Here is a 14633-nt window from a genome sequence, read left to right as displayed (position 1 = left end):
TGTTTTGATAGTTTGTTGATAATATTGTGTTGATATGTACTGTATGAATTTCGTATAGGATTTTTAAAAAATTGGGGATTTAAAAAAATGTTTTTTTTTTTTAAAAAAATAAAAATAAAAATCTGCTACCCTTCTTTTGTAAGAAGGGTAGCGGATGCTTTAAAAATACAATAATATTCGCTACCCTTCTATACAAGGGTAGCGGAAAGCTCACGACTTTCAGCGTCCCTCACATCCGCTACCCTTGTACAAGGGTAGCGGATGACCATTTACAAGGGTAGCGGATGACCATTTCTGTACTAGTGTTAAATCAACATTCTCATTATGCAATCTCAAGCAATACTCTACTCACATGCAATCTCGTGCAATACTATACTCATATGCGATCTCGTGCAATACTATAAATATACTCATATGCAATCTCGTGCAATACTATAAATATACTCATATGCAATCTTGTGCAATACTATAAATATATTCATATGCAATCTCGTGCAATACTATAAATATACTCATACACTCGTTGTAAAATAGAATACTTTCTGTGGAGGTCTCATTGACTCATAAATGACTTGCTTTCTTTCTTTCTTTCCTTAGAGTCGCAATGACTCACTTCTTGCTTTCTTAGAGTCGCAATGACTCATTCTTTCTCTTTTAGAGTCGCAATGACTCATTCTTTCTCTTTAAATGGACGAGGTAGGAACTTCATCATAGTGTGAATGAACCTATCCAGGCACGACGTCTAGTCGACCTAATACTCTGCTCGTCCATCGAACCACTCTCTTGGTTCTATGCTCAAACTATGTGGAATCAAGTATAAAACTATAAGTGTACACACCCCCTGACAAGGATTCCAAGCTTGACGGGCAGTTTCCAACCTCGTAACATGGGAATACACCGCGTTACATATATTGGGACCGCAATGTCCATAAAATCATCCGAGAGGACATAGTCCAAAAGAGGTCCTCCAAAACCTCACCGATATAGATAATACATAAATATATCTCTCGTGCGTCAATCTCATGCATGCAACAACTCTACAACCTCTCAATGCATCAAATAATGATATACCACATGCTTATGGATTTTGAAAGTAATACTTGGGCTCACGTTGGCCCCTTATGCATTTTTGAAATATGATATATGTGAGATGCAAAATACTCTACAACATGCTCCAAATCCATGTATATAATCCATAAAATTCTCAAGGATACAATATCATACTCGGTTTGCAACATAGCAAATTCTATATATTTCTATCAACAAAATATGCTTCAAATCTCATTGATCAAATATCACATTTTAGTCATGCTTTCATAATAAATCATATTTTCAAAGTGATCATGCTTCTCTACTTAATACAAAAATAACATCAGAACACAAAGCAAGGCATTTCTCAAACACAGTGAACTTCACAATTTATACTGTGTAGCAATTTCTTCAATAAATTCATGATAACATGCTCATTTTTTATCCAAACTCAACGAAGTCAAAGCTAAAACGTGCGTCGAGACGGCCCCGAGGTACCGAGCCACAAGGGCCCGTGATACTTAGCCAGAAACGACACGTAGCTGAGCCACAAGGGCCCGGCCACTGCACAAAAACCTCTCAGATCAATACTTAGGGACCTGGGGCGGGACTCCTCATGAGCCGCCCCATGTAAGCCGTTACATGGCCGGGCCTAGGCAACGACCCTCTCCTAGGGCCGTGCCCTAGGCCCGGTTGGCCCCGGCTTTAGCTGACGGCCCTCCTGATGGGTCGCGGCTAAGGCCGCTGCTCTGATCTGGTGCACACTGTGTGTGCACCAGATATGTGTTTTCACCTGCAAAAATCATTCCAAGCATGTCCAAAACATCCAAAACATTCTCAACACTTCAAAGACAAATACTAGATCACTTCCAAGCTTAAACACAACAAAATTCCACCATTTCTACTCAATAAAATAGGCTTCACAGAGCCAAAATCAAGGAGGGAGTCCATGGGGTTATACCTCTTGTTGCCTCTTCTTCTTGTATGGATCTCTACCTCCTCTCTACTCAAACACCACCTCATTCACCACCTAAACACCTCAAACAACAAACACAAGCCAAGACTAAGAAACCTCAGAGATTGAAGGCTAAGAGAAGAGGAAACCTTAAGATAGGATGGAGAAATGAATGGAGGAGATGAATATTGAAAACTCACTGTAATGTTTCTTACTTCTATCAGACAAGAGCTTGGGAGAGGCAATGATGGAGATCAGGGAATAACAAATGGATAGTGTTGTTTATATAGGGTGCAAAACCCTAGGTAAAAAGGTCAATGATTGGTTGAGGGCAAAGTTGTAAAAGCTTGGCTAGAAAATGTTCTCAGGCAAAGTTTCTTGGAGTGGTGTGGTTCACCTAGTATCATGGACTTAAGGCTAGAAATGCTATTTTAAACACTTTGGGGTTGAAAATGAATTTTCTCAAAAATTTTTCTAGATGAACACTTGTTTAAAGCTTCTTTGAGTTCTTCCGGTTTCACTCATATTGATTTCTCGATTTAAAACTTGGTACGCGAAGTACCCGAAAATTTAGGATTTTGGAATAAAATAAGTTTTGGTGTTGTATTAATTTAAAATGACAACAAAATAATTTATTCAAATACCAATTGATCGCAAAAAATTTTTAATGGAGTGAAATGGCTATTTTGAAATTTCTTAAAATTGGATTTATAAAAATAAAATTTTGTGTTGTTATGTTAATGGGAGTATTTGAATGATTGAAGGGTATGTATGCTTGGTGATGTTGATGTTGACGGTAGAAGATGATGATGGCAGAATGATTATAATGGTTTTAGGAATAAATAATATTGGTTGGCAACTACCGATGACAGTTTGGATTCATAGAGGAGATTATGTGGTAAAGTGATTAAGCTTATATAAGATGTGGTATGGTTAGAGTATTGATGTGGTATGAGGATAGCTTGGGTTCGAATTTCCCATTTAACTTTATAATAATATAAGAAGGGGAATATTGGAATATTTAAATACAATTATAATAATAGTATGAGTAACGAAAGAGGATCGGTTGATCTACAGGTTCCTCGTTAAAGTAGCTAGCTCACCTTGGTGGCTTTGGAGCTCGGTTAAAGGTATAACCACATGGACACCCATCTTACGTTTAGCTCTGTGAAGCCATTGTTTCATAGGTAGAAATGCTAGATTTTTGAAGTGTTTGAGCTGTTAAGAACAACCCGTGTTACGGTCTCCAATTCCGGATTAATTATTTAATTAATTCCGTTAAAGATAATTAAAAAGGATTTAATTTGGTTAGGATTCTCTTTAATTAATTAATGTGGTCCACCATGGATTGCGGACCCTTGCCTAAACCAGAGTCTTAAGCCTATTAGGAATAAAGAGAGTAAACCTTTTACTAGTCAGATTCTAATTAGGAATCCTAGACCTATTTATCTATTAAAGATAAAAGGAAGTAGGCCTTTTACTATTCAGATTATAATTAGGATTCTCTTTAATTAATTAATATGGTCCACTATGGACCATGGACCCTTATCCCTAAACCCAATCCCCTAGTTCTAGAAGGAATAGAACTAACCCTAATTAGGGACTCTTAGGTATATAAATAGGGGGGGGGGGGGGGGGGGGGGCATAGGAGGCACCTAGAACCCACACCACAACAATCTCTCACCACACAAGAAGTTCCAAGAACTTCCCTAGGAGAAATCAAGAAAGAAGGAATCTTAAAGAAAGACCCTTCACAGCCAAGGAATTAATTAAGGCTAAGAGGTAACCCATGTCTCAACAAAACCTATTTTCTTAGCTATGATCTCCCTCTAGGCATCCCTCTACATTCTTGTGTATTGATGATTCGTTTATGATATTTATGGTGTGATCTTGATAATTGGTGTTATGTTTTCTTGGGTAATCTTGATAATCTTGATGATGGAAAGAGATTCTTGATGATTGTGTGATATTCTTGATAAATCGTATTGTTTCTTAGTGTTAAAAGATGAATTACGTTCTTGATGATTTAAATATAATTAAAGCCCTGGGATGTATCGTGAAACTCGTATGGTGTTATTCTTGATATATTGGGTGGGAATTCGTATGTTTGCATGTTAATTATGTTTAGAAAGCATGATAGGATATGTGCTGTATGTTTCTTGCTTTTGATCCGTTAATTGTCTACGTGTTATCATCAATTACGTTTAAAGGTGTCTAAGCATAGTTTCGGGTTCCACAAAGGTTCCCGGGGCATTATTTGTGAAAAAGAGCCAGTGGGGGGTAGGTGGGGGTAGGGGACCCGCCACCTACCCGCGGCCAGTTTTGACGTCGCCGGCAGCGGGCAGCCGGCGGGCAGGCAACTGCCTGCCGGGCACCCTCTGCTCGGAATTTCGTCGCCGGCGGGTGACCCTTCACCCACTGGCTACCCGCTGGAAATAGTCCCACTTCGGGATCCCGGCTTCCCCGTTTGTTGTTCCCCCGACCCCCGTGGTATCCCAACGGACTCCGTCTATCGTGCCTATGTCTAGTTTGATGTTTCGGGTGCCATTCGTAGGATGAATGAGTCTTATATATTATATGCTAGTTGAATTGGTATCCCGTTGGCCTAGGTGTAAGAAGTGTGAACCCCTTAGGATTATTCTTAGTATGTGGATGATCACGCATAGGTTTCGTTATACGATTTCTCCCCCTTCCCAATGTGTCAATGTGGGTTGTATGTGTTTGCTATGTGTTATGTGTGCATGATTCCCCAATTTGGTTGCGATCAAATTGGTTATTCCTGAGCTGCGGTTCAGAAGCTGGCTGCGGTCAGATTTACACTCTCGGGCTGCGGTCCACCGTTTGGTTGCGATCAAACGTTTTACATGAGCTGCGGTTCATATTCCTGGCTGCGGTCAGATGACTACTCTTGGGCTGCGGTCCACTGTTTGGTTGCGATCGACCCCTCCGTGTTGCGATACGGGGCAGGGTGCTGCGGGGCCGTGTCAGAGCTATATGCGCTGGCCCTCATGTATGGGCATGCGATTGGTCCTGTGGCGCCAACAAAGTGTGCTATGTGATGAGATATGGATGTTTTGATGTTATAAATGTTATGAAATTGTGACCATAGGATACATGCTAGTAAATCATATATGCTTGGTTATGTCTATTGGTTGTGCTTATCTCTATCTGTCGAGTCTGTTCCCTATGCTTGTAAATTGTGTGACTGTTGACTGTGTTTATCCCCATCTGTCGAGTCTATTCCCTGTTTTAAAAGCTAGAGTCTCTTAGGATATATCTTCATGCTTCGAAATGGTTTTTCTTATATCTATGTATATATCTATACGTACTGTATTTCAACGCGTTGGAGTGGGTTACCAGCATCTCTCGCTGAACAGATATATTTGGCTTTCAGGCATAGAGGTGTAGACACTGGAGCGCGCTAGAGTCTTGGAGCGTAGAAGTAGATAGTTTCCCTTTCGGCCTGCATTCCATGCTTATGCATTTACATTATTGAGGATATTAGTTAGTTAGCCTGTGCACCTGAGTTCTCTAGCTCAGGTGTGGCATAGCACCCCGTACTCTTTATGTTATATCTTGGGATTTAATGAGAATTTACCTTTATTATATAAGTCTTAAAAGTTGAAAATTTTCGGGGTGTTACAGTTGGTATCAGAGCCTAAGTTTGACCTTAGGATAAGACTCTTAAGACCAGACTTTAGGACAATAGGCTTGAACTCTAGGTATTTAGGAACATAGGACTCAGGAATCTTAGGACGCGTGGTGAGATTGTGAAACCTACACATAACCTCACCTCACTCTATCCCTCACTAATTTAAAAGGACTCCCCCTACTCTTACCACACCAAGGTAAGGGTGCAGCACACTGACTCATCATTACAATAAATATTGGCCCTGAAAACCAGCAGCATGACGCCAACAAGAAGTCAGTCAAGGACCCCACACTCCTCGAAAAATGGATCCGAACCCAGAAACAAAATCCTCGGGTTAGTGGAATGCCCAGAGGAACGCCGCGTAAAGATAGCCTCGTTCCACTTCAGACACGCGGCCGATCTTTGGTAAAACCAAGAAGAACCCACTTATGGGCAACAACCGGGGGTTCAATTGGGAATGCCTAGGAGCACGGCTACGAGGGAAATTCCACCCCGCACCCATAAGGGCAACCATGTACAAGGAAATTCTCCACCTAAATCAAGGGATGGCCACCGTCAGGGAATACCGCAAACAATTCCTCCAACCGGCGCGTTTCGCACCTAAATTAGATCCTACAGAGACGACCAAGATAAAGAAGTCTGTGACAGACCATCAACTACGAAACCCAGAAGGCCCTAATTGTAAGCAAACCCCCAAACCCCTAACGAAGCCTACACTAGTGCTGTCGACCTCTATCGAATCCAACTTCTACAAACAGGAAATTTAGGAGCTAACCCGAAAGAAGAGGTAACAAAAGTGGGAGACCACCTGTAAAGAGGACTAGGAACACCAATTAAATGCAAGGAAGTAAATTAGTACAAACAACATCTTTTCTTAATCGTTAGCACGAATTGTCGAAAAGGGCTCGATATGACAAGAAGAGGCAACGGACGCGTGGAAAGTATCATACAACTAAAGCTTCCCTGCAATAAAGGTCTTACCTTGGAACAAGGGCCTTGATGGTTTTAAGGTACCGTAAGAAGTGCATGTGACACACAAAATCGCCAAAACACCATGCGACGTCGAGGGCAATCAATCAAATGCATTCCAAGGAAGAGAAATGCATCACCAAGCACTTGGCCACCAAAGGATTGAACAAAGAGCGAGCGACAAGCCGAACTCCAAGAAAAACCAAGAAGACTTATCATTAATCAAGCAAGGAAAAGATAAAGTTGGCTTATAACCAACTACCCGGTGAAGATGACGAGGTTGCTAAATTGGAAACTGGACCCGACCTACTGAGCAGAAAGAACATACGAGAGTCTTGACTCATCTAGAACTCGTGCTTAAGGATCAATAACACTGTGCGATGGGTCATCCTATGTATTCAAATCCCTTTTACTGTGCACATAGGCATGGGGCTTGTCGGGACTTGAATCTGTGCATTCCTGGGATTTTTCCCGAAGGAATTCACTCGTCCTAGTCACCTTCCCGCGGGTCCACAACGGGACCTTGATGGGACCCTAACGGGTCCTTGACGGGACCTTGGCAGGACCTTGACGGGTCCCTGACAGGAGCTTGGCAGGCGGACGACCGCCCACCTCGCGCCCACTGGTACAATGTGCTGATTTCTTAACCCCTCGTTTTATTGATTCATAGCGTACTTGTGTGCCTCAATTGATGAACACGAGTCTTGGGTAAGGAACCATGGGTTGCCCAAACATAGTGTCCTCGGTAAAAGACCTTGACACGCAAGACACCGTCGGAAAAGCACAACCAATTGCATTACACGTGGAGTTGAAGTTGGACTCTACGATGCAACCGACTAGGGATGATTGGCGCGAAGGATTGTGCAAACTAAGGAGGCGAGTTGGGAACTCGTGCTAAGGACTCACAAAGGCCTTAAAAGTCAAAATGCTAAGGATGGACCGGGACCCCTTCAAACCGTGGATATCGTTCAAACAAATCAGAGGGCTCCTTACAAGTTGTATAAAATCAAGAACGATGTAGTCCGTGGTGCTAGGCAAAAAGGTAAAAGAGCGCATTTGTGCCAAGGCCTCAAGGGTTATTAAGGACCCACAAGGAAATGAGATGACTCGTAAAGTCACCGAGTCATTCCACAACGAGATTAGGTAACCAACTGCACTTCAAGAAGAAAAAGAGCATGCAAGGGCACCTTCATCATTAAAAGTAACACAAAAGGGCACAACAAGCCGAACCTCGGGGAAGACATAAAGTCTTACTAAGAACTTCATTCACTAAAAAGGAGATGAAATTCAATAAGAAGAGAAAGTTAACCCAAAGTTTATCGACTCCCAAGAGACTTTGGGAAGAATTTGGGAAATGCGCCCTAAAAGATTGGCTTGGTTGACCAAGCTTGGTCAAGACCTTGGGCGCATTAAAGAAGTAAGTGTTGAATCATCACGGGATTCATCACAAAAATTCCTTCAAAGGCGGAGAAAATGGATGAGACCTTAGCATTGGAAGAAAATATCAACGGAAATCTTAGAGCAAAGCAGAGCCAAGACTAAAGAAAAAGGGTCATCAGTTCGTCTTGACGTCATAATCGGGCTTCAAACAGGAATAATCACTCAATGTCAAGAATCCTAAAACCATCCTAGCCGAATTCCATCCCTTCCCTTTGACAATCAAACCTCGTCTTATTGCAAAACCCTTCCTACCCTTCAAGCCTCATTCTTGACTCCCCATTTTAACGATTCCATACAAGGTAGCAACCTCACCTCCTGAGTTGCAACTTTGAAAACTTTGATCCTAATTCCTAAATTCAACTAGTCCTCAAGTTTGAAACCCGAACCGTCTACTCTCATTATCCTTCTAACCCAATCGTTCCCAAAAACCCAGCATACATAGATATATAAATATATATTTTCCCCGTAAAACACTTTCTCTACATAACCACCGTACCGGTTATGACTCGTTATCCCCGTAATAATTTCTAAGCTTCGGGGACGAAGCTTCTCGTAAGGGGGGGAGAGTGTAACACCCTGTGTTACGGTCTCCAATTCCGGATTAATTATTTAATTAATTCTGTTAATGATAATTAAAAAAGATTTAATTTGGTTAGGATTCCCTTTAATTAATTAATGTGTTCCACCATGGATTGCGGACCTTGCCTAAACCAGAGTCTTAAGCCTATTTGGAATAAAGAGAGTAAATCTTTTACTAGTCAGATTCTAATTAGGAATCCTAGACATATTTATCTATTAAAGAAAAAAGGAAGTAGGCCTTTTACTATTCAGATTATAATTAGGATTCTCTTTAATTAATTAATATGGTCCACTATGGACCATGGACCCTTATCCCTAAACCCAATCCCCTAGTTCTAGAAGGAATAGAACTAACCCTAATTAGGGACTCTTAGGTATATAAATAGGGGGGGGGGGGGGCATAGGAGGCACCTAGAACCCACACCACAACAATCTCTCACCACACAAGAAGTTCCAAGAACTTCCCTAGGAGAAATCAAGAAAGAAGGAATCTTAAAGAAAGACCCTTCATAGCCAAGGAATTAATTAAGGCTAAGAGGTAACCCATGTCTCAACAAAACCTATTTTCTTAGCTATGATCTCCCTCTAGGCATCCCTCTACATTCTTGTGTATTGATGATTCGTTTATGATATTGATGGTGTGATCTTGATAATTGATGTTATGCTTTCTTGGGTACTCATGATAATCTTGATGATGGAAAGAGATTCTTGATGATTGTGTGATATTCTTGATAAATCGTATTGTTTCTTAGTGTTAAAAAATGAATTACGTTCTTGATGATTTAAATATAATTAGAGCCCTGGGATGTATCGTGAAACTCGTATGGTGTTATTCTTGATATATTGGGTGGGAATTCGTATGTTTGGGTGTTAATTATGTTTAGAAGGCATGATAGGATATGTGATGTATGTTTCTTGCTTTTGATCCGTTAATTGTCTACGTGTTATCATCAATTACGTTTAAAGGTGTCTAAGCATGGTTTCGGGTTCCACAAAGGTTCCTGGGGCATTATTTGTGAAAAAGAGTCAGTGGGGGGTAGGTGGGGGTAGGGGACCCGCCACCTACCCGCGGCCAGTTTTGACGTCGCCGGCAGCGGGCAGCCGGCGGGCAGGCGACTGCCCGCCAGGCACCCGCTACCCGAAATTTCGTCGCCGGCGGGTGACCCTTCACCCACCGGCTACCCGCTGGAAATAGTCCCACTTCGAGATCCCGGCTTCCCCGTTTGTTGTTCCCCCGACCCTCGTGGTGTCCCAACGGACTCCGTCTATCGTGCCTATGTCTAGTTTGATGTTTCGGGTGCCATTCGTAGGATGAATGAGTCTTATATATTACATGCTAGTTGAATTGGTATCCCGTTGGCCTAGGCGTAAGAAGTATGAACCCCTTAGGATTATTCTTAGTATGTGGATGATCACGCATAGGTTTCGTTATACGATTTCTCCCCCTTCCCAATGTGTCAATGTGGGTTGCATGTGTTTGCTATGTGTTATGTGTGCATGATTCCCCCAATTTGGTTGCGATCAAATTGGTTATTCCTGACCTACTGTTCAGACGCTCGCTGCGGTCAGATTTACACTCTCGGGCTGCGGTCCACCGTTTGGTTGCGATCAAACGTTTTACATGAGCTGCGGTTCATATTCCTGGCTGCGGTCAGATGACTACTCTTGGGCTGCGGTCCACTGTTTGGTTGCGATGAAACATTATGATGAGCTGCGGTTCATCGGTCGGTTGCGATCGACTGCTCCGTGTTGCGATACGGGGCAGGGTGCTGCGGGGCCGTGTCAGAGCTATATGCGCTGACCCTCATGTATGGGCATGCAATTGGTCCTGTGGCGCCAACAAAGTGTGCTATGTGATGAGATATGGATGGTTTGATGTTATAAATGTTATGAAATCGTGACCATAGGATACATGCTAGTAAATCGTATATGCTTGGTTATGACTATTGGTTGTACTTGTCTCTATCTGTCGAGTCTGTTCCCTATGCTTGTAAATTGTGTGACTGCTGACTGTGTTTATCCCCATCTGTCGAGTTTATTCCCTGTTTTAAAAGCTAGAGTCTCTTAGGATATATCTTCATGCTTCGAAATGGTTTTTCTTATATCTATGTATATATCTATATGTACTGTATTTCAACGCGTTGGAGTGGGTTACCAGCATCTCTCGCTGAACAGATATATTTGGCTTTCAGGCACAGAGGAGTAGACACTGGAGCGCGCTAGAGTCTTGGAGCGTAGAAGTAGATGGTTTCCCTTTTGGCCTGCGTGCCATGCTTATGCATTTACATTATTGAGGATATTAGTTAGTTAGCCTGTGCACCTGAGTTCTCTAGCTCAGGTGTGGCATAGCACCCCGTACTCTTTATGTTATATCTTGCGATTTAATGAGAATTTACCTTTATTATATAAGTCTTAAAAGTTTAAAAATTTCAGGGTGTTACATCTATTACTCGTCTATGATGTTTTGGATGTGCTAGAATTGCCTAAGATCATATTGCAGATGAGAAGAAACCATCTAGTGCACAGGCAGTGTGCACCAGTAGAAGCACCGGCCTCAACCAACGGCCCAACAAGGGGACCGTTGGCTAGAGTCGTTGCCAGCCGGGCCTAGGAAACGATCCTAGGAGAGGGTCGTTGCCTAGAGCCGGCATTTTGGTGGTTCGAGGGGGCGGGCCTAGTTAAGCCCCGCCCCAAGGTCCGTGAAGTTGTTCCCTGTGCAGTGGCCAGGCCCTTGCAGCTCAGCTACGTGTCGTTTCAGACCAGGTGTCATTGTGGCTCAGTACCTCGGGGCCATCTTGACGCACGTTTGGGCTTTGATTTCGTTGAATTTGGATTAGAAATGAGCATGTTATAGTAGAATTTGTGATGAAATGCTTCATAGAAATGTTTATCTGAGTTTTCTGCTTTTGGGATTTGCTTTCCTTTACTTTCCTGATGATATGTGAGTATTTGAATACAGATGCATGAACACTTTGTGAATAAGAGTTGTTAGAAAAGCGTGAGCCTAAATGGTTGGTTTTCGCAAGCAAAGTATGCCTAAAGTATTTACAATAAATTGTTGAAGTTCACTGCCAAATTCTTAATGTTGAGTATGTTTACTGTGAGTATATTTTTGAGTTCAAATAGCATGCTAACTACTTGCTAAGTGTATTCGAGAAGGTTTGTTAAGTTATGAGTTTCAAGCATGATTTATTGAATTGTTGAGTTTCACAGCAAATAGAAAGTAGAAGCATATGGTTACAGTTAATGCCATTTTGAGCATATCATGTTTTAAAAGTGCATAAGTGGCCAAAGTGAGCCTAAGTATTATTTTCCAAAAATCTCATTTCCATGTAGAGCATCTTTATCTTGTCCTTTGAGAATGAGTTGAGAAGTATGTGCATTTCTTTTTGCATAAGTTAAATGTTGCATATATGAGATGCATGAGTGATATATCTATATATATCTATGGTGAGGAAAACCTTGTTTTGGAGGACCCGTTTGGACTACGTCCTCTCAGATGGAAAGAAATGGACATTGCGGTGCAAGTATATGTAACGCGGCGTATTCCCACGTTACAAGGTTGGAAACTGCCCGCCAGGCTTGGAATATTGGTCAGGGGGTGTGTACGTTAAAAGTTCGATACCTGGATAGGTTCGGTGGATGAGATTGAGCATAGGTCGGCTAGTGGCCGTACCGGGATAGGTTCGTTCACGCTACGGTGAAGTTCCTACCTCATCCATTAGTAAAGAAAGCGAGTCATTGCGACTCTAAGAAAGCGAGTCATTGCGACTCTAAGAGAAAGCGAGTCATTGTGACTCTAAGAAAGAAAGAGCAAGCGAGTCCTTGTGGCTCTAAGAGACCTCCACAGAAAAGTATTTTATTTACAAACGAGTGTATAAGTATACTTATCCTATAGCATCGTATTGCATTCGAGTTTAGTAGTGCACGAGATTGCATAATGAGAATGTTGCACAAGATTGCATAACGAGAATGTTTGCACTAGATTACATATTGAGAATGATTACCCGAGATGGTATATTGAGTATGATTGCCTTAGTTGCATATTGAAGTTGATATCTCTTAATTGCATGTTGAGAACTTGATTGCATGAGATTGTTAAGGAGTTGTCCTATAGAGTTGAGTTTTGCTATGTTGTTTATGTGTTAGTATGATTATGTTGATAAGTTGTTTATTGATGAAGCATGCCTGTTGATATTATAAGTTGCGAGCATATAGAGAGCTTGTAATTTATCTTAAAGTTTATCTAGTTGTTGAGATTGCTTAATTTTAGAATGTGGGCAAATGTTTTTCCAAAGTATATACTGTAGTACTTTACAGGGTGGAGTGTGGTTATACTTAGCTTCGTGCTAACAGGTATTTTCTACTTGTCTACTTGTTGTTTTGCAAAACCCCTTTCAGGTGGGCCCAACGTCTGAGAGTTTTTCAAGTTAGACTAGTTTAGTAGATCTAATAGTCTAAACTCTATTTATTTTTATGATGTCATGATGATGGATTTTAGACTTATGTTATTTATGTTTGGTGATAGACACCGGGGTGTTTTTCCCCCAAGTGACTTTAATTAAGTAATTTCAATGTTAGTTTAACTTAATGATTTAGTTCTATCCTTAGCCTGTGCAATCACCGTGGAGAGGTGGTTGTGGCAGTGACATTCCCACTAGTTTGTTATTTAAGTTTGTTTATCCGCTGCTTAGTTTATCTTGATTTTGGTTTTAGAACTGTAAATAAGTTTAAGAAAAGTAGGGTGTTACAGGTAGCCCCACTATCTAATATCCAAGCAGCTTGGTTTTCAGAAGAGAGTTCAAAATGAATACCTTCAAGCTAGGAATTAGGAGCAAAATTGGCCGCAATCAAGTTGGCCTGAAAAAGTTGATTGGTGAGTCATGCTATCCCTCTGCAAAAGTTGTTTGATCAATCTGTACTCATCTTGGCTTAGAATAACAGAACCAGTATTGTTAGATCCAGTGTCTTCACTTGAAAACTGCTCATTGGTGTTGGTTGCAACTTGATTAGCAGAACCAACAACCTTATGTCTTGGTTTCCACCCAGGTGGATAACTATTCTTCTTGTAACATTTCTCTGCTATGTGTCCAGTAAAGCCACAGTAAGAACAGACAGGTCTCTTGTTATTATTGGAATGAAACTTCTTGAAACCTGGTCCATTGCTATGTGTGAGTAGAACACTGCCTACTTCTTGAGTTTGCATCCCAGTTACCCCATTGTTGAACCTTCGTTCTTGTTGTTAAACCATCATAAAAGCCTCACCAACAGTAGGAAGGGGTTTTGTCATCATAATCTGAGATTGAACAGACGCATAAGTCTCATTAAGTCCTCTTAAGAAAATTGAGAGGTTGTTATTTTCTAGGTGCTGCTGCAAAGTCTCCAATAATCCGAAATCACACATTTTATCACACTTGCATGTAGCCATGTAGGCAAGGGCCTGATGACTTGGAGCTCATCCCATAGATTTTTCAATTTTGCAAAATAAGCACTCACAGTTAAGTCACATTGTCTGATCTGATGAATCTCAGCATGTAGATCTGAAATTCTAAAGATATCTGCTTCGCTGAACCTGGCTCTTAGTGTGCTCCATATGCGTTCAGCTGATCCAACCCAAAGAAGTGTTGATGCGATCTCTAGGGAAATGGCTCTCATAATCCAGGTTGCCACCATATTATTGCATCTCCTCCAATAAGGATATTTCACTTCACCTACGTTTGGTATGGGGATTGTGCCATCCACAAACCCTAATTTGTTCTTGGACTGCAATGCCATCTCCATTGCCCTGGCCCAAGGGTGATAATTTTGGCCACTGAGAACAGTTGAGACCAGAATTAGTGAAGGATTCTTGTTCGGATGCAAGAAATAGGGACTGACAGCGTCGTTCGGATCAAAAATCGTTGCGGCGGGATTGACGTTCGCCGGTGCTGGTGGAGCAATCGAGGTTCCTACTACAGGTGGGGCAGCCGAGGTCCCAGGAGGTCTAATCGATGCGTTTTTCCAAGCCAT

General features: G+C 41.6%; 1 protein-coding gene across 1 annotated transcript; it reads right to left on the bottom strand.

Moving 5' to 3' along the window:
- Window positions 1-13985: 13985 nt before the first annotated feature.
- Window positions 13986-14633, bottom strand: LOC109154151. The gene has a single exon (XM_019302014.1). It carries the CDS (start codon window positions 14631-14633, stop codon window positions 13986-13988), a length of 648 nt encoding a protein of 215 aa, XP_019157559.1.

This window comes from Ipomoea nil, unplaced genomic scaffold, assembly GCF_001879475.1.
Source record: "Ipomoea nil cultivar Tokyo-kokei standard unplaced genomic scaffold, Asagao_1.1 scaffold2610, whole genome shotgun sequence".
Lineage (NCBI taxonomy): Eukaryota > Viridiplantae > Streptophyta > Magnoliopsida > Solanales > Convolvulaceae > Ipomoea > Ipomoea nil.
The sequence above is the reverse complement of the archived record's forward strand: the minus strand, read 5'-3'. Positions and strand labels throughout refer to the sequence as shown.